The sequence below is a fragment of the Lissotriton helveticus genome, chromosome 7, assembly GCF_964261635.1.
Source record: "Lissotriton helveticus chromosome 7, aLisHel1.1, whole genome shotgun sequence".
In the NCBI taxonomy this organism is placed as follows: Eukaryota; Metazoa; Chordata; class Amphibia; order Caudata; family Salamandridae; genus Lissotriton; species Lissotriton helveticus.
In genome coordinates this window covers 1457153211-1457172871 of record NC_136068.1, presented here as the reverse complement: position 1 = coordinate 1457172871, position 19661 = coordinate 1457153211, and the positions used below count along the sequence as shown (strand labels likewise).

General features: G+C 42.2%; 1 protein-coding gene across 3 annotated transcripts in view; it reads left to right on the top strand.

Annotated features, from left to right (window-relative positions):
• Positions 1-19661, top strand: part of LOC144770363 (uncharacterized) — a 918549-nt gene that overhangs the window by 653659 nt on the left and 245229 nt on the right. For 2 of the 3 annotated variants that reach the window (XM_078654829.1, XM_078654828.1), the window contains exon 18: positions 1577-1747. The exons of the other annotated variant lie outside the window; for it this stretch is intronic. In XM_078654829.1, coding sequence (XP_078510955.1) covers positions 1577-1747 — 171 coding nt within the window. The remainder of the gene's footprint in view (positions 1-1576; positions 1748-19661) is intronic. 3 annotated transcript variants of the gene reach the window in all.

Sequence of the window (19661 nt, the reverse complement as noted above, 5' to 3'; positions counted from 1 at the left end):
CCGCAAAAAAAACAACTTAAGGATTTCCACCTTTGGCTGAAAAAGACTTAACTAGTAGCCATAGTATCACCATGGCTACAGCTTTGGATAGCAATTGGTCTACTGTTCCTAGTCCTCTGGATAGGTTTAGTGACTGTCTTTTCCTTGCTCCTGAATGGACATTATCTTCCAGAACGCTCCGAAGTGTCACATGTGAACCTGGTACTGAAAACACATTTATCATCTCACAATGAACAGAGAGATGTATCCTTTGTTAACATTACAGCAGTACCAGTTCCTTAAGGAATAGTTTGGGATAGGGTTTCATATGATGTATTTGGTCCCACTGAACTTTTGAAAATACTACATCTATTTAAATTTTCTTTAAATGATATCACCACCTCAAGTACATTCTCAGACGATTGGAATTTTGAAACTGTAAATAGTATGCTGGCTGATTTAGAACAATCTGCTGCATTCTCTAAAAAAGAAATGTATGATTATACATCTGATTTTGACACCATGTACTGTTACCAAGATTATGGTCATTTTCTACATACACCACGTAATGTTTTCACATACCACCAATTGGAACATTGCCCAACACCACCGAAAGGTAGTTCACAAACATTTGCATAAAAGTTTGCTTATTTTTCTGGGTTTAACAGATTAGATCCACGCTCATATTATTATAAGCTTGCACCTATATCAGCAAAGAAACATATGTTTACTAACACAAAATAGATATACTCTGCATCCTTTATTTCCCAACTGTCTGAACAGGGTTTCGACTTATGGAAAGACACTATAGACATAAAATCAGACTAGGGGACTAAGGAATGGCAGGTTCAGGGAACTGAGGCATTATTTAAAGCATGCCTCCTACCAAAGCAGATTATCTTCCTAAACAACACTGTGCAACAGACTTCTGTCTGAGGTTAGCCAAGATTAAGGACTTGAACACACCTCGTATTCCCTCGCGTTCACACTTTGAGGGAAGGTAAAACTATACAGAAAATGGTAAAGGTGCACTAGATGACACTAGATGACATCTTGCAAGGCGTTTCATACAATTCAAAAGACCCAAATTTGAAGGGATGGTTAGTTTGGCCTATCAACACAAATGTGTCAGCCAAGATTCAAGGGTACCGCCGAAGGGTTTATTATCCATAGGCCCGCTATGTACAGCGAGAACACCTGAGGGTAGTGACATCCTACAGTGTTTGGAGGTTATGCCTAGATTGGCTGAGAGCCTCAACACTGTCCCACGTGAAACAACACTTGTCCTTACTCTCAGATGACATGGATCTAGGGATTTTTTACTAGGTCCTCGAAAGCCCCATCGTAAACGCTTCCTATTCACCATTTACAAAGAAGTTTAAAAAAACCACACTAACATCCAGGATATATTCATTGGGCAACATTGTGTCCTTCACTATAGATATAATGTTACAGGATCTGTCCCTGCTACAACATGGGCAATCACAGTCACGATCAATTCTATTATTAAGCTGGACTCTACAATCCTTGCACTTAGGTCACGCGCTCTGGAGATATATTAACAGTTTGTCTCTGTTTTCTGCTTATAATCTAACAGAAAGGCAGACAACAATGGTACAAAGGGATGCAAAATATACAATGTTGCACTCTGAAAAATTGGACCAATTACCTTTCACATGCTTCCTCAGCATCGGCTCTGGGAACTGAAGATCACCTCTGCTCGATTGACCTGATCTGTGAGGTGTTACAGGGACCGTCGTCTGTGAAGGCAAGTAGCAGTGATGTTGCGTCTCTCACACAGGATACATAAACATTAGGCTCTCCGTGTGCTGGGCACAATTTCAGCCTCTTTTCCAAAACAACAGAAAAGTGGAATTTAAAAAACAATAAAATCATTTCTCGTTCTTACTGAGCACTATGGCTTTCAGGAATGCTCAGTTGCTCAAATTATATATGCACATATTTAAAGGGCTTATAGAGCTATTTTACATATAGAACAGACTAATAAATTTTTTTAAGCATTTTTAATATTTTTAGAAATTTTTATTCTGAACTTTTTAACAATGTTTTTTGCAGTATGTCGTTCAGTCAGATGAATCGCAACATACCCCGATGTAAAATTGGGTAGTCTCCTAACCTTTTGCCTAAATTTACCCTGCCATTGTACTAATTAACTGTTTTCAGTGCTAACCTTTTACCCAGGTATGTTCTACATAAATGTTGTGTTGTTCACCCCGGAAACTAGGCTCATTTATTATGCATGAGGATTCTCAGAATCACAGCTGGACTCCAATCTTTGCATAATACCTGTGTATAAGGTTCATCACCATCGCCATCCTCGGCTGACATGACACAGCAAGGTAGAATCCCTGAGGCTACCTTTTTGGGTATATAAGCACTATATCTTTGGTGGGGCTGGCAGAGGAGAAAAGACTTCCACGCTGACACGAAACGCTGAAGTCCCTGCACGCAGACACTCCAGCACGCAGTGGTCTGACATCCCTTTTTGTTTCTTGCATTTACTGAGTGGGGGACTTCACCCTGGGTAGGTCTTTAAATATTTCCCCTCTGACCCTCCTTCCCTGTTGTGTTTAGTATCCCTTGCAGGGTGTCCATATCAAGACCAAGACAGGGTCCTTCGCTCTCTCACATCAGGTATTGGGGTTGGCTCTATCATAGGGGGATTCTTGGATATTCACCTACATACATGCTAAGTATTTTTAGGTACATATAGTTAGGGTTTGCATCATTGGAGTACGCATTATTACTGCCATGTATTCATATGCCAGCAGATATCCATTGCTTTAGTGTTATGGTAGAAGTCTACCATCTATTTACTCTGTTGGTGCTTATACCAGTATACATCTGTTTCTGTCATATGATTGTTGCAGCACACATATTTTACACTAGAATGACGCTGGTTCAATAAATGCTTTTTGAAAACGGCCCCCTCATTTATTCTGTCTAGTTCTCTGAGACAAAGTGAGCATGAGTGACTGAGCGAAAAGTACTGTACAGTTTCCACAATCCCTGAGGGGTCAGGGTTGTCATGTTCGATAGTTGCCAGAAACCATTTGCTCCTTGGTAAGAGGAGTTCATAGTGGCACTTTGAGCTGGCTGGTATACAGGTAAACTTATCCTGTGGGGGTGTCTGGAATCAGTCTGGACACCGATCCCACAGGTTGTTGTCTAAACTTGCAGATCCTATATATATTTGTAGGGACTGCACAACATTAGGGCTGCTGCCGACCAGACACATGTTTGTCTGGGTTTAGTGTATTGGGGCAGGGTGGGGGCTGTTGCCAGTGGCACTGAGACTGCTTGCAGGGCACATTTGGTACCCTCCTTGCATAGTCCAGTTCAAACCAGTTCAGGGAGCCGTTGGCTCCAGCTCTGGCTTAAAACTGGACAAAGGACATGGGAATATCCTCCCCACTGTGCGACCCTTCCCCTGTGTCAGGTGTCAGTAGCGCCCAACCTAAATGCCACTAACCTTCAGGACGGCCAGCAGGAACGACGCCGTGAAGATTTAGACCCAATGTTCCCCAAGCACTAAACCCACCACAACGTATGTCGCACTGTGGTTAGTGTAGTCTTCGAGGGAAAAAGGGGAAGGGGACAAAGGAATGCAAAAGAAGCCTGTTCCGTCACAGGAATGGGTGACTGCTTTCTATACTCTCTCTGGGACCCCTGCATCAGGAAGACAGCAATAAAGGAAAATGAGTAGAACCACAAGCACACCCCCACAAGCACAGAAAGGTAACACACTTCCGATAATAGGTACTGGTACAACCACTTCGAACTCACATGAATATGTTCAGGATCGCTCTTCAGAGGGCGGTGATGAAGTGAAGGGTGTCTCGTGGAGGGCTCACAGTGGAAAGTGGGACTGTTTGAGAGATGATAGAATCGCTCCTGTACTCTGGAGTCTTTTCGCACACAGGAAGGGGGCGCTCTCGGTCCCAGGTTCAAGAACCAATCCAATTGTCCCTGGTTCTAATTCACCCAGGCAATCCAAAGTCTCGTACGTGAGTTAATAAGCAAAGCAAAAATGAAACAAAAGGCAATCCAAAAGTTTTACGGTTCTTGCCTGAACCGTGACTTGTAGCACCACAGTCTCTAGGTGCTTTTCAGGAAGTTAAGTCCGCTATCGGGAGGTTCAGAGTCACTCTCCCTGACAGTGCGCCAATAGCGTCTCCTGTTCAGCTCCGTGAACAGAGACGCGACTCACCCTGGATTCCGCTATCGGGAGGTTCAAAGTCCCTCTCCCTGACAGCGCGTAGATAGCGTCTCCTGTTCAGCTCTGTGAACAGAGACGCGGCTCACCCTGAGTTCCGCGCGAAGACCGCGCATCAAGGAAACGTTGCAGGCAGGGTCGAGCAACACGAAGGAGGAACGTGAATCCCGTTCCGAAGTACTCAGTGCTGATGAAAAAGCTCCGGGAACAAAGGCAAAGACGCAGCACTCTCGGGCAAAGCTTCACAGGCAGTTTGTCAAGCACCGACCCCTGTGGGGGCGGGGCTTATGTAGGAGTGTGCTCCTTCCTGGCCCGCCGGAATATGCCCTCTAGGGATTGTGGGATATGTAGTCCCCACCACTTTCATTCGAGACATACAAAACCAGGAAAGGTGAGGGCGGCAGGCCGGATGCAATTGCAAGATCATGACACCCTGGGAGGGAACACTGAATCGTCCCAAAGCTTTCCTTAGGGATTACCTGTTGGTGGGTGCCTAGATTCGTCGTGGGACAAGATTCATATTAAGACACCACTTTATGTTTGACCATCTGGGCACTCTGGACTTTGCTCTGGGCTCCGAGACTGCAACTGGGAAGACTCCTGCTGCTCCTTGTCTCATCATCCTGCAAGTCTACTGCAACATCTGTTCCCATACTCCATACAGGATCATTTAAAGGCCTGTGCAAGATCCAAAACACCCAGAGGAATCTCCCTTGAAGTGAAGGAGTCACTTCCCGGCATCTGCAGGCACCGCAATGCAGCTGACTGGTCTGCTGTTCCTGGGCTCCCATGGACTCTGAAAGGCTCAGCAATACAGGTGATGGTTCTGCAACTCCCTCAAGGCCTGCCCTGCACTCTCACCAAGATTTAGGCCAGTATTCCTCGTCGGAACTGCTGGAACAGTACCCCTGTGCACCACGTCGACTTGCCGTTACAAAGGCTTGTTGGCTTTCTTCCGCAAAAATCTTCGGGCTTTAAGTAGCCCCAACTTCAAGCATCTCTTGTGAACAAGATCTTCGTGCTCAGCTCATTGCTTGCACTGTGGGCCTGCATCTTTGATGAGCTGCTCGAGGTCCTCTTGCAACTCCAGTGCCTCCGACCTGTGGCTCTTTGTGAGGGTTGTCTTTGAATTCAGTGGGCTTCCCTAATTGGTCAGAGCCTACTCTGACTCCCCTGTTTGTGGTGAGTCACTTGGACCTTGCTCGTCCCGACACCGTACCCTTTTTGCCATCCTTGTTGGTCGCAGTTGTTGGTGCTCCCGACAGACACTGACCCCTCAACACTCAACATCCGATGTGGGAAAGCTTGTGAACAGCTCCTGGTCTTCCAAAGCATCGCTGGGTCCACACAGCTGCAGCTACAAGGTCACCGTCAGCTCTCCTGCAACACCCGACATCGGTGGGCATTCATCTTCTGTGCCTCCGGAGTGGCATAGCCTCTGCCCCCTCTGCTTGCAAGTACTCCTCATCTTAAATCCACCTGTGGGTTCCACTGGACACTTTCACCTATTCTAGCAGCTGCATCTCTCCATTCAGTTTGCAGCCGTTTCTGACGCCACTTCACACCTATGAACCTGGCTTCCCTGGTGTAGGTATCCTAGTTCCTAGGGTATCCACGGGTGGAGTGGCTCTCCAACCTTCTGTCTTCCACGGAGTTTCTTCAAGGTCCACTGGGAAGGGTCCTTCTTCTTTAAAATTGCAACCACGATTTACCTATTGACTTGAATTGAGAATGCGGTCATGTTCCCACTCTACACACGGCCTCCTTGTTACTTACCTCGGGTGGTTCCTTGGGTCCCCAGCTATTCTACTGTAGTGTAGTTCCTATATTCCCAATAGGCTCTGCACATTGGAATAACATAAACGATAGTTTAGACGTAGGACTTAGGTCGGCTAGGTCTCTATTGAATATGTTAGACTTAATTATGAATGCCAGCTAGCTCAGAGGTTACTAGAAACTTTCTCGAATTCACAAGAAGGGATTAGTTTCTGACAACCGCATAAACATGACAACTTTGCTCCCTCAAGAATAAGGAGTATACCTCAAGAGTCGCGGAAACAATAGATAGCTATTTTACTCAGTCAATCGTGCATGCTTAGTTTCACCAGAAGTGCAGAGAATCAGAGAGACGTGCGTTTTCAATAAAAGAGGTTATTTATTGAACAGTCTTCTTTCTCATGCTAGAGAAGTGAATTGCTACAATCGCAATACTTGTCATAAAGAAAAGTGCGTACAGTAAAAGGAGCACTATAAAATAATACTGTAAAAGCATGGTATGGTTTCTAAGCCATATGGTGTTTAAAATGGATAAAATACATACAATGATAAAATAATGACTAAACATACTCAACTGGTGCTTCTGAGATTCGCCTACCCCAGTGTACCTAACCTAAGCCTAGTACATGGGAAGGAGTAAGTGAGATGTAGTTTGAGTTAAGATAGTTTCTGCCAAGAATCTAAATCCAGAATTCTCTAAGGGTCTAATCAGCTCCGTACCTTGGTTATAGAATGAAGGAGGTCTTGTATCTGTCTCTCAGGACTCGATCTCCCAGCAACCCGCAAGGGTGACAGGGAAACACTGGAGCTGGATTTCTCGGCAGGAGAAAAGACAGCGTCTCAGTGCGTCAGCGGGAGGGTCTGCTTCCTTCGGCACTTGTTACAGCAGGGCATCGGGCAAGTAGATAGTCGATCTGCCCCAAACCACCGTATGTCTTGCTAGGGCAGATGCTGGTATATTTATACCTGGAAGGTGCCGAGTTTGACGTAAGGTTGGACATAAGACGTCACTAAGAACTCGCAGTTCTTTCAGGACACCGGGAGTTCTAGGACAAATCAATACAGACGCAGGGGGAATTCCCGGGCTGCTGGAGGCTTGGTTTATCTAACAACACGTTGTGCTATCTAGGAGTCTATGGGAGTAGCCTTGCCGTATTTGGACTGCATTGGTTATGTCTTAATATGGGTATGATTCTTATGCCTATATAAGGATATGATTTGATATAACCCATAAGGGCATAAATCGGGAATGCTTAACTAGAGTCCTAGATTCGTCTACAACACCCACTCCACGTATAATGTCCATCATTACTAAATACTAAGCAATTTGAAACATATCTATGCATGTGTTTTCCATCCCACCCCAAAATACATAAAATGTATTTGAAATGGTATAAACACGAAAAATGAGTATTATACTGTACGTTTTCAAGCAGTGGTATCATTCAGATAATATATTTTTAGTACATTGGAATATTGACTAAATGAAGCACGAAATTTACATTTATGAAATGGCTCTTAATACAGAAGAGAGGGTCAAGACCATTTCATCACATATTTATACAAGACTGTACATGTGCTAGAGGCTAAGTCAAAATATTGTCTCTAGAGTTATCAAAAATAGAAATCTTGTTCTCTAAGAACAGTTTTACTTTAAGCAGAGGATCATGTGCCATAAGGTAAATATTTTGAGAACGTGGAAAAAATTATAATTTCGCTTTCAGGGATAAAAAATGGTTCCAGAGTTTTTAGAAGTTCTGTTGATCAAAACTGAAGGCCGAATTCAGAGTTCAGTCAACGCTGTGTGCTCGTGTTTTCAAAAGCTATTCTCGTTGTTAGCAGAGAACATTAAGTCAGATAGGCTAGCAAAGAATTCGTCTACAACAGTAGGTGAAAGTTGGACCATGTCCGAAAAAGTCGAAATAGTGCATATGTGAGATGCATTGCCGTCATCGGTGTCTAGATCAGCAATGGTCACAGAAGGTTGTACCTGTGTGCCGCTTTCATCTCGTACCTCACCGCCACCTAGTCGTAATGGTGAGGTCTCAACGAATGCCGTCATCAGAAAAGGTAGCCGCTGGGGACAACACGTTGCATGAGCCGTTACCGAACCAAGCAAAGTATCGATATCCATAGGTACTGCTGATGGGAGTGTGAGACAGACGTCCAACACGCATTCTTCTCCGCAGAGCAGGCATCTTAGAACAGTTAGGATGCAATCTTGCCAGATTGGTCTAAATGAAAGAAACCAGGTAGTATTCAGATCTCTTAGCCGAGCCAAGCCGAGGACTTTAGTAATCCGATATCGGTATCTCATTGCTAGGAGCGTTTCTTCCATTGTAGCCTGAGTTTTGTCTGTGACTGGACTTGCCATATCGGAGCAGAAGGAACAAAAATAAGATTCCTGCTACGAGTCCCAAGATGAGAGGCAGGCCGCCGAACACAGAGTGCACGAAATTCGGGAAGATGCTCAGGACTGCTTCAAAGGGTGCTAACAGTCCCGAAAAAATTGTCGTAAATACATGTGGGATGCCACTGGTATCCGACATGTTTAAGATTTGACTTAACATTTCTACGAAATGCACGGGGCAGCTTTGTTGATAATAATGCATGTATCTCTGCTGCTGTCCTTGCGACTTGCAGATCATACGTTTCTTTAGATGAGGTTAAAGGCACAGTTGTTTGTAAAAGAATGGACTTCATTCTGCTTAAAGTATCAATTCGAATAGAAGAGATATTCAAAGAAGGCCATATCGTTGCCTCCTTGTCTGGTTTGCTGTTTGGATACAATACTTGCATACAGCAAGTGACCCTGGATGTAACACTGATAAGATAGGCCGTTCCTGGCAACATGCCACAACAACTGCGGTCACTTAACAAAACGTAACTGCCGTTGGAAAGTTGTCTGAAAAAAGGCTCTATTTGTGTAGCAGGGGTGCAGTGCAGGTGGCATGAAAGGTTAATTGATGAACCTTCGCAGGATCCATGCAAGTTAATTCCTTTACACAGAAGTGTACCGCTCAGTGAATTTTTACAGTTGTTACCACTAAGAAATACCTCTTTTTTTCCCCCACTCCAACATCTATGTGTGTAAGGTAAATTCCAGGTTGACTTGATGTACCCTTTGCCCAACCTTTCATACAGGCCCGCTGGTATGTGCTTTTGGCAATATTGAAACTGAAAAGTTGTTATCGGAATTGTAATGGTGCCATGTATTATCCATTCAATGACAGGTTTTTCGGAGACTGTCAATGGTAATCTTTCTAGTTTTTCAATGCTCAGCACCGTATAGTCTGCCCCTCTTTGTGCCAAAGAGATTTGTTTATCTGTAAGGTTAAAGACAGAAAACAATGACGTTGTGTTGATTAGACGCCATGGCACGTAGCCTGAACGGAGATTTTGTAACGTCCAGCCTAACTGTACAATAGAACGTAATTGGGACTGGCCATGTTGTAACATTAGCATATCCTGTTCTATTATATTAATAGCAGATGATACAATACTGTCCAGTGAATAAATTCTGGAGGACAGAGTCATTAACCCATTGTCCACTACAGACAGTGTTTTTTCTAAATTAATACGATCAATTACTTGTATTTTTTCAGCAGTTTCAATTTGCGTTACTTTCCAAGCTTAGTTGTAAGCAGCATATATACCGGCGTATATGAAACGTTTTTGACGCTGTTTGCGAGGTCCCAATAAGAAATCTGGCAAGTCAGCACCTTCTTTAAATAAGGTCAAGTGTTGCTTAATTTCAGATAGTGTGGATTTCTGTAGCCATTCCAGGCATAGTTTTCCTACACTGTATGTTATTATCCCTGGATGTTGTCTCTGGGAATATCTTGGGTCTGGCCTGTTCTGTTTGAACCCCTGTGTTTTGTTCAGGAATCTATCTTGACAGTTATTAGTGTCTGTGGGCCACATCAACCATTTTCTCCAATCAGGCTTAGTTCTATTGTGGTGTAAAATATGGGATAAGTCTATCTCCACATCTGTAATGCTATTACTATCAGGTATGGGCTTTGGTATAGACGGTTTGTTTAAGTCCTTTATCCTGGCTAGGCCAAGACAGGTTGTTTGTTGAATGGTGTCATTCAGGAACATTATCTGTTCAGGGATCATGCAGGCTCTGAATAATGATTCTAAACCTTGTACCTGCCAGTCTTTTGTACCCCAGATAGTTTTTGTCTCAATGTTGTTTTTCCAAAATTCAAAACCAAATGTAGACAATTTTTCATAACATTTTGCAGAATATATCAGTTTAGTACTTGTCAACATGTTTTTCATTCCTGTCTTATTTATAATCTTAAAATAAAACGTTTCTGGATCAGTGTTATTAAACCCTGAGAAGTATGGGAATTTCTCATAAAATGTTTTCGAGCTGCCTTTTGGCGGTGTTGGACAATCTTCCCATTGATTATAAGTGAAAACATTTCTAGGATTAGCAGATTTATGCAAATAGTGGTGCCCATAATGATTAAAGCAATACATTTCTTCATAATCTGATGAACCTTCTAAATAATCATGTTCTGTAAATGTTGCTGACATTTCTAAATCTGACATCGTATTATTAATAGTTTCAAAGTCCCAATCATCAGAGAAAGTGCTAGGTGATACAAAGTCACTTAAAGAAACCTTGAACTGATGTGGATATTTCAAGAGTTCAACCGGGCCATAGATGTCGTAATCAGTAGCGTCCCATGCTACACCACCAGGTATAGGAATGGCTGTGATGTTTACTGATGATAGTTCTCTTTTTTCAATGTGAGAAGATCTGTGAGGCTTTAGAACCAAGTTGATTTTCTGACTTGCTGTGTCCATTGTACTGTATTTTCCATCAATCATTCTTCTCAAGCTTAAAATCAAAATGAGCCAGAGTAGGAGGAAAAGTACACCTAACACAATCCACAATTCAATCCATGGTGAAATCAGATAAGTTTCTCCAAGTTGATGAAAGAGTTCAGTTATTTTTTCTTTGAAAGTTTTATTTGCTGGCTTTTCTTCATGTTCACTTGGATCTTCAGAAAAGTCATCGAAATTGATGAAGTATCCAGATGCAGTTCTGTCAATTGTTGGAATTGCTTCCGGACTTTCATTAATCTTTGCATTTATATGGTCAGAGGCTACATCATTGTAGGCAGGTATTTCTTGACGAGCTGTTGCAATTTAGATTTCAAGAGGCACAAGTTCCATGGCTTTGTTGCATAGTCCTTCTTTATTCACTGCAGGTTTATCAAATGTGATTAGTCTCACAGTTTGAACCTCTTGAATTGTAGCAAGGTTTGGTCTTCTGCTACATCTTGGGAGTCCACTGGGCCTACTACTTATTATTGGCCACATGATTGTGGTTTTACCAGGTGGATTGATAAAGCTCTGTTCTCCTTTTTACCAGCAAGGGGCGGTAGTACTACTGATCTTGTTCCGCTGATTGCTAAGACAGGTACTGCTTTCCTGTAAGAAGGCCCAAATTCCTTCTTCACCACGATCTTTTCTCTGACCAAATCCCCAATCTTTGGAATCCAGACAGTTCTTGCTGGGACAGGTGGTTTTTCTTCAGTGGCCGTTGGCTTTAGCTTTGTGTTACTTAGACTTCTCCTTGTCTCATTTAAGTCCTGTAAAACAGCCAAACGATCTTTGATATCAAAGGTTTTTTGTTCCACCACTGAAGTCTGACTATCGAGGTCTTTAATTATCATTTTTGTACCAATCAAAAGTTCATACGGAGTGATTCCACCCAGAGAATGTCTTAGCAGATTATTAAGACTACGTTGGACACTTATTAGATGTTTGACCCACCCACCCCCGAACCTAATACCCTCGCTGTTATAGATTGCTTTATGTCACGGTTTTTTCTCTCCACTACCGCATTTCCCTCAGGATGGAATGGACTAGAGTACCGCAATGCAATGCCCAAGCTGGCCATGGCCTCCTTGTAAGCTCGAGAGCTAAACACAGGACCTTGGTCAGAATGTAGCATGCCAATTGCGTATGTGCCGATAAAGACTCGCAAATCTTTTATAACAGTTCTGGCGTCAGCCGAGCCCTGGGGCCACATCCAAATGAATCTCGTCTTAATATTTATGAGATCGCTTCTTTCCGTGTGGACGTCTGCGTGTAGATAGCCTAATGCAGTCTAATAGAGGTGTCTGGGCTGGTATCTGGTCCGGTTCACAACTGCGATCTCTGTTGCAGTCCTGACAATCTAATGCAAAGTTATAAACATGCACGCTCATCCCCGGCCACCAGTATTTTGATTGTAATTCTATTAGAGATTTCAAGATCTCTTGGTGCCTCAGACCCATTCCCATGTGTGCTTCTTGAATCAAGGAGGCCCTCCAGTTCGTGTTTGGGATTACTCTGTCCCCCACTCTAGGGATTCGAGCAAAAGGAACGGAGTTCGCGTCAATTATGTATGTATTATTGAGTGGATACTTTAGAGGTAATGCCGCATAGTCGCCTTTTAATGAGGCTTTTACTGCCAGCATGGTTTCTCCATCTATTTGTTTTTTAGCATGCTTTTTTGTAGCTACGGAAGCCGGTTGAACAGCTGCCGTTGTGGCTTTGTTAGCCAATGAATTCCCTGCAACGTGAACGCCATCACGTCAAAGACTCTGCGTATGTATCACGTGAGTCTTTCATAGTTCTTTCTGTAAAAGAACTACTTGTTCCCATAGTTTTTTATGCTTTATTGTGACACCTGTCTCTTCTTTGTAACCGTTTTTAATCCAGGTCTGCATGAAATCATTGTAAGACTGGACGCAGAAATGCGAGTCGCACACTATTAGTGTGGGGAATTCGCGATCAGCATTCTTAAGCGCCAACTTTAAAGCTTGTAGTTCAGCTCGATGAGCTTTACAGTTTCTGAGTGATTCAGTTTTAGTGACCATTGGTCTAAATTTACCTAAGCGCCAGCGACCTTTAACAATCGCGCATGCTGCATTGTAAACTTGTTTATCCACAACGTAGTGTTGTGCAGATACGTCTGTGTAGATTACACAGGCGTACTGTTCAAGAGGCAGAATTTCGATCGACAGAGGACATTCATGTTCGTATTCTAGATGTTCTAGCTTTTTCATTTTGGGATCAAATGCGTGTATCACGTCTGTTACAGCAAGATAATTAACCCATTGTATCCATTTTGGATCTAATGCCATAGCATTTGGAATGCTCGGTCTTGTTACTGCCTCAAGGGCTGATACTGCTGTTAAAACAGATATGCTCTTCCCTTGGGCTAGGGCTCTTTCTTTTGCTACAGCAGTTTGGACCACAGTCAGAATTTTTTCAGTAGAACTGAATTTCATTTCAGCTTGTGTGTACAAGTGTGATTTATAAGCTATTGGTACCGTTTCTCCCTCATTAGAGGTCAGGTACGTAAATCTGCACCTTCCTGGGATGACTCGGATTACAAGGTTGTGTTCGTTTGCGCGTGTTTGCAGTTTTGTTTTAGTTAACATGTCTGTTTGTATTGATCGTACAATTTTTGTGTGTTTCTGTGTCCAATTAATTGGTTTGAAATCAGGTTTTATTAATTCGTAGAGGGGTTTAACCCTCTCTGCGTAGTTTAGAATGTCAGTTCTTCCGAAATTCAGGAAACCTAGAGTTGATTGTAAGTTTTTCAGTGTTTTGGGAGTTTAGACTACTGCACACTTCTCTAAGAAGTTGTCTGCTAGGCTTTTGCCTTTAATTGATAACTCATATCCTAAAAATAGGACAGTGAGGTGGGCAATTCGTGATTTTTTGAAGTTAAATTTGTACCCTTCAGATGCGAACCCAAGTATAATGGTGTTCACTCTTTTCAAGTGTGTCTCCAGGTCATCGTCTGTAAGATAGATGTCATCGACATAAGATAATGCCTCATCATCATACATTTGTAGTAATTCTGTTACCCTGGCTGAAAATAATCCTGGGCTGTTCTTGAATCTCTCGGGGAGACGACAAAATTGCCCCAGGGCCCCCATACTGGAGAAGGAGGTCAAATACCTTCTTTCTGGTGCAATGTTTTGACAGAAGAAACCATTTGAAATATCTAATGTTGTTTTATATTTTTTGCGCACGATGTTATTCATTAGTGCTGCACTGTGTGAGTTTTGTACTGCAAATGTTTTGCAACAAGAGTTTAGGTGTCTGTAATCCAAAACTAGACGATATGAATCGTCTGGTTTGGAGACAGGAAACAAAGGGTTGTTCATTTGTGAGGTGCATGTTTCAATCACCCCCTGGTATTCAAGTTGATCTAAGTTCTCCCTGACTTGTTTTTTAGCTTCTTGCTTAACAGGATACTGCCTCTGTGCAGTAGGTTGATTTCTATGGTGAAGAGAATCCTCATCCCATCCTACATGATTTTTATATAATGCAGGGGCTTGGGCCACTGCCCATTTTCTAGCACATTTGTATTTTTTATGAATTGGAATATGATTTGAGAAGGCAGGCATAATCATTTCATCGCCATGTGGGCACTCCCTGACAAACTCTTGTGGCCAGTCTCTGCTAGAAGGATATCATAGCCTTTAGATAGATTCTCCCAAAAGAGACCTCCTATTTTCCTAGTTTTGTCCCCTTCTATACGTAATGTTATTTCATATAATTTATGGGGTACACTAAGTCTGGTGTCTGCAGTTTCCACCTGAATGTATTAATTTGTGTCCACTGTCTCCAGAAGATTCATCAGGATCTTGCGAGCTATGGTCCCTTCTGCTGCGCTGTCTAGCATTGTCTGGGCCCATTCTCCGTTCTTGAGTTGTGTCCTCAGAATCCTCGGCATGATTTATTTTAATACTAACTACCTTCTTTTTTGGAAATTGTAATTTTTTACTTTGATGAGCAGGTTCCTTGTCTTTGGACTTGACGCGCTCTTCTTTATGTTCTGACCATCCTCTTCTTTCCGATTTCTGTGAGGAAGTCTGAAAAGATCGAGAGGGACGTGTATCATTATCTTGATATCTGTCAGGTTTTCTTAAATTGACCCTATCTCTAAGGTTGTATCTTTTTTCAGAGGTCTCCCGTTGTGGAGACCTGTCCCCTCGTTCTGGAGATCTATTTCTCCGTTGGGGAGACCTTCCTGTGGACTGAAACTGTTTTTCTCAGGGAGTGGTTTGTTTATTACCCTCCCACTTCTTTTTTGGAGTAACAAGATTATTCTTAATGAAGGTTTTTTCAGCATTTTCAGTTAGTTGCGATGTTAGTTTTTTCCCACCCAAACTATCTCTACCTAATTCTTCATAGCACTTTTCAATTATTCTGGCAAGTTCAAAAGGTTGGTGTGTTATTTCTGTTTCTTTTAATTTTTGGTGGATCGCCATAGATGCTGCTTCTCCTTTTATGTTGGCTAGTAGTATAGCCAAGACTTGCTTAAAGTCTTTCAGTAATTTCATACCTAGATTTAAAGCAGGCTCCGGACCGTATTCATTTTGATTCTGTCTTAGTACGTCTGGTATAACCGCCATAGACAAAACACCATGTATTTTTGTGTATATTAAAGCATAGACTGTTCCCCAAGTTTCACAGTCCTCCACATGTGGTGCGATCCCCATTGGTAGACAGATTGTCAGAATTCTGTGTTTTTCATGAGGTGTACTATCAGGAAATACTGCCTCTATTTGAGTAATTTTTGGAGCTAACCAGAACGGAATTTGTTCCCGTTTTGCGGGTAATTTGCCAATGACTGATTGTATAGTCTGTGGTGTAATTTTATTTGTGTTCCCCTGGTGAGGGGTGTGCTGTGGAATTTTTATTGCTGATTGGACTGTTAAAGTCTGCATGACATATTGGACCAAAATGTATTTTAATTAATTGTTTTAGCTGAACTAAAAGTTCTCTGTCTGACATTTCTTCAATGTCAGGATGTGGTATAGCTGGCTAGAACCGGCCATGTGGCTCCTGGTCTACCTAGTGGACCGAGCCTGGTAATGTGATTTTGATGTTTTAGGGCGCCATTAAACCAGAGCTGATGCTCCTGGTAGGTTAGTGGAATTTCAACGTCCTCGAAAGGAACGTATTCCACCGGATGTTCCTTTGCTTTGTAGTAGTGGAACTCGTGTGTCACAGCATTTGCTGCTGGAAAAGTTATCCATGAATAGAATACCTCTGTCTGCCGATCTTCATGTGCCTCTACCACAAATATGACTGTACCACCTCTTGATGATACTCCATTATTTATAAGTTTGTAAGTTACACTTCTTCTTATATTTATCGGGATCTTTATTGCATCTGGGTCATTTTGGAGGGCTGTGTCATCTAGGACTGCTTGAGCTTCTATTCTTGCTCTTTCCCTTTCATCGTCACTTTCCGTCATTTTTTGCTGACAGAAAGATTGCAGAGCAAGTTTCAAGGAAACAAAGATTAGGTACACAATATTTTGGAACACTGTATCCTTCAACGTTGACTGAACCAAAAACTAATTCATAGGATTCTCCTCCTACTAAGTTTTTGGCGGATATTATCCTTTCACCCACTCCAGACGTCTATTGGAGTTTTTACGGGGAAAAAATGGGTCTGTGTGAAAAGCACGACTGAGTTACTCTAGTATCTAGCGTTAAATTATTGCCTTAACAAACGTTGGGCGCCATGTAGTGTAGTTCCTATATTCCCAATAGGCTCTGCGCATTGGAATAACATAAACAATAGTTTAGACGTAGGACTTAGGTCGACTAGGTCTCTATTGAATATGTTAGACTTAATTATGAATGACAGCTAGCTCAGAGGTCACTAGAAATTTTCTCAAATTCACAAGAAGGGATTAGTTTCTGACAACCGCATGAACATGACAACTTTGCTCCCTCAAGAATAAGGAATATACCTCCAGAGTCGCGGAAACAATAGATAGCTATTTTACCCCAGTCAATCGTGCATGCTTAGTTTCACCAGAAGTGCAGAGAAACAGAGAGACGTGCGTTTTCAATAAAAGAGGTTATTTATTGAACAGTCTTCTTTCTCATGCAAGAGAAGTGAATTGCTACAATTGCAATACTTGTCATAAGGTAAAGTGCGTACAGTAAAAGGAGTACTATAAAATAATACTGTAAAAGCATGGTATGGTTTCTAAGCCATATGGTGTTTAAAATGGATAAAATACATACAGTGATAAAATAATGACTAAACGTACTCAACTGGTGCTTCTAAGATACGCCTACCCCGGTGTACCTAACCTAAGCCTAGTACATGGGAAGGAGTAAGTGAGATGTAGTTTGAGTTAAGATTCTCTAAGGGTCTAATCAGATCCGTACCTTGTTTATAGAATGAAGGAGGTTTTGTATCTCTCTCTCAGGACTCGATCTCCCAGCAACCCGCAAGGGTGACAGGGAAACGCTGGAGCTGGATTTCTCGGCAGGAGAAAAGACAGCGTCTCTCTCAGTGCGTCAGCGGGAGGGTCGACTTCCTTCTTCACTTGCTACAGCAGGGCGTCGGGCAAGTAGATAGTCGATCTGCTCCAAACCACCGTGTGTCTTGCTAGGGCAGATGCTGGTATATTTATACCTGGAAGGTGCCGAGTTTGACGTAAGGTTGGACATAAGACGTCACTAAGAACTCGCAGTTCTTTCAGGACTCTGGGAGTTCTAGGACAAATCAATACAGAAGCAGGGGCAATTCGTTGGCTGCTGGAGGCTTGGTTTATCTAAGAACACGTTGTGCTTTCTAGGAGTCTATGGGAGTAGCCTTGCCGTATTTGGACTGCATTGGCTATGTCTTAATATGGGTATGATTCTTATGCCTATATAAGGATATGATTTGATATAACCACATAAGGGCATAAATCGGGAATACTTAACTAGAGTCCTAGATTCGTCTACAACACTACGTCTTGTGGGTATAGTCTTGACCCGAGTCGTTGTTAACAAACCATTATTTTAGTATATGGTTTGGTCTCCCCAGCCACCACCGTGTATTTGTGCTACTTACCTGTTTTTTGTTCAAAGTATTGTGTGCATTGTGTATATCTCCGGTTAGGAGATATTTGTATGTGTTAATGAGTGTTAGTGTTAGTGAGTTAGCGCCGTGATATCCCTTGGGATGAGTGTCGCGCTCTACAAATACCAGAAATAAATAAATATAATAAATACATATTTTTATTGTAAATACTGTTTGGTTCTTTTTCACTTAATCTATACACTTAATCTATACCTATAAGATTACGTTATGGCCGTATTTGGACTGCATTGGTTATGTCTTAATATGGGTATGATTCTTATGCCTATATAAGGATATGATATAACCCATAAGGGCATAAATCGGGAATGCTAGAGTCCTAGATTCGTCTACAACACCCACTCCACGTATAATGTCCATCATTACTAAATACTAAGCAATTTGAAACATATCTATGCATGTGTTTTCCATCCCACCCCAAAATACATAAAATGTATTTGAAATGGTATAAACACGAAAAATTAGTATTATACTGTACGTTTTCAAGCAGTGGTATCATTCAGATAATATATTTTTAGTACATTGGAATATTGACTGAATGAAGCACGAAATTTACATTTATGAAATGGCTCTTAATACAGAAGAGAGGGTCAAGACCATTTCATCACATATTTATACTAGACTGTACATGTGCTAGAGGCTAAGTCAAAATATTGTCTCTAGTGTTATCAAAAATAGAAATCTTGTTCTCTAAGAACAGTTCTACTTTAAGCAGAGGATCATGTGCCATAAGGTAAATATTTTGAGAACGTGGAAAAAATTATAATTTCGCTTTCAGGGATAAAAAATGGTTCCAGAGTTTTTAGAAGCTCTGTTGATCAAAACTGAAGGCCGAATTCAGAGTTCAGTCAACGCTGTGTGCTCGTGTTTTCAAAAGCTATTCTCGTTGTTAGCAGAGAACATTAAGTCAGATAGGCTAGCAAAGAATTAGTCTACAACAGTAGGTGAAAGTTGGACCATGTCCGAAAAAGTCGAAATAGTGCATATGTGAGATGCATTGCCGTCATCGGTGTCTAGATCAGCAATGGTCACAGAAGGTTGTACCTGTGTGCCGCTTTCATCTCGTACCTCACCGCCACCTAGTCGTAATGGTGAGGTCTCAACGAATGCCGTCATCAGAATAGGTAGCCGCTGGGGACAACACGTTGCATGAGCCGTTACCGAACCAAGCAAAGTATCGATATCCATAGGTACTGCTGATGGGAGTGTGAGACAGACGTCCAACACGCATTCTTCTCCGCAGAGCAGGCATCGTAGAACAGGTAGGATGCAATCTTGCCAGATTGGTCTAAATGAAAGAAACCAGGTAGTATTCAGATCTCTTAGCCGAGCCAAGCCGAGGACTTTAGTAATCCGATCTCGGTATCTCATTGCTAGGAGCGTTTCTTCCATTGTAGCCTGAGTTTTGTCTGTGACTGGACTTGCCATATCGGAGCAGAAGGAACAAAAATAAGATTCCTGCTACGAGTCCCAAGATGAGAGGCAGGCCGCCGAACACAGAGTGCACGAAATTCGGGAAGATGCTCAGGACTGCTTCAAAGGGTGCTAACAGTCCCGAAAAAATTGTCTTAAATACATGTGGGATGCCACTGGTATCCGACATGTTTAAGATTTGACTTAACATTTCTACGAAATGCACGGGGCAGCTTTGTTGATAATAATGCATGTATCTCTGCTGCTGTCCTTGCGACTTGCAGATCATACGTTTCTTTAGACGAGGTTAAAGGCACAGTTGTTTGTAAAAGAA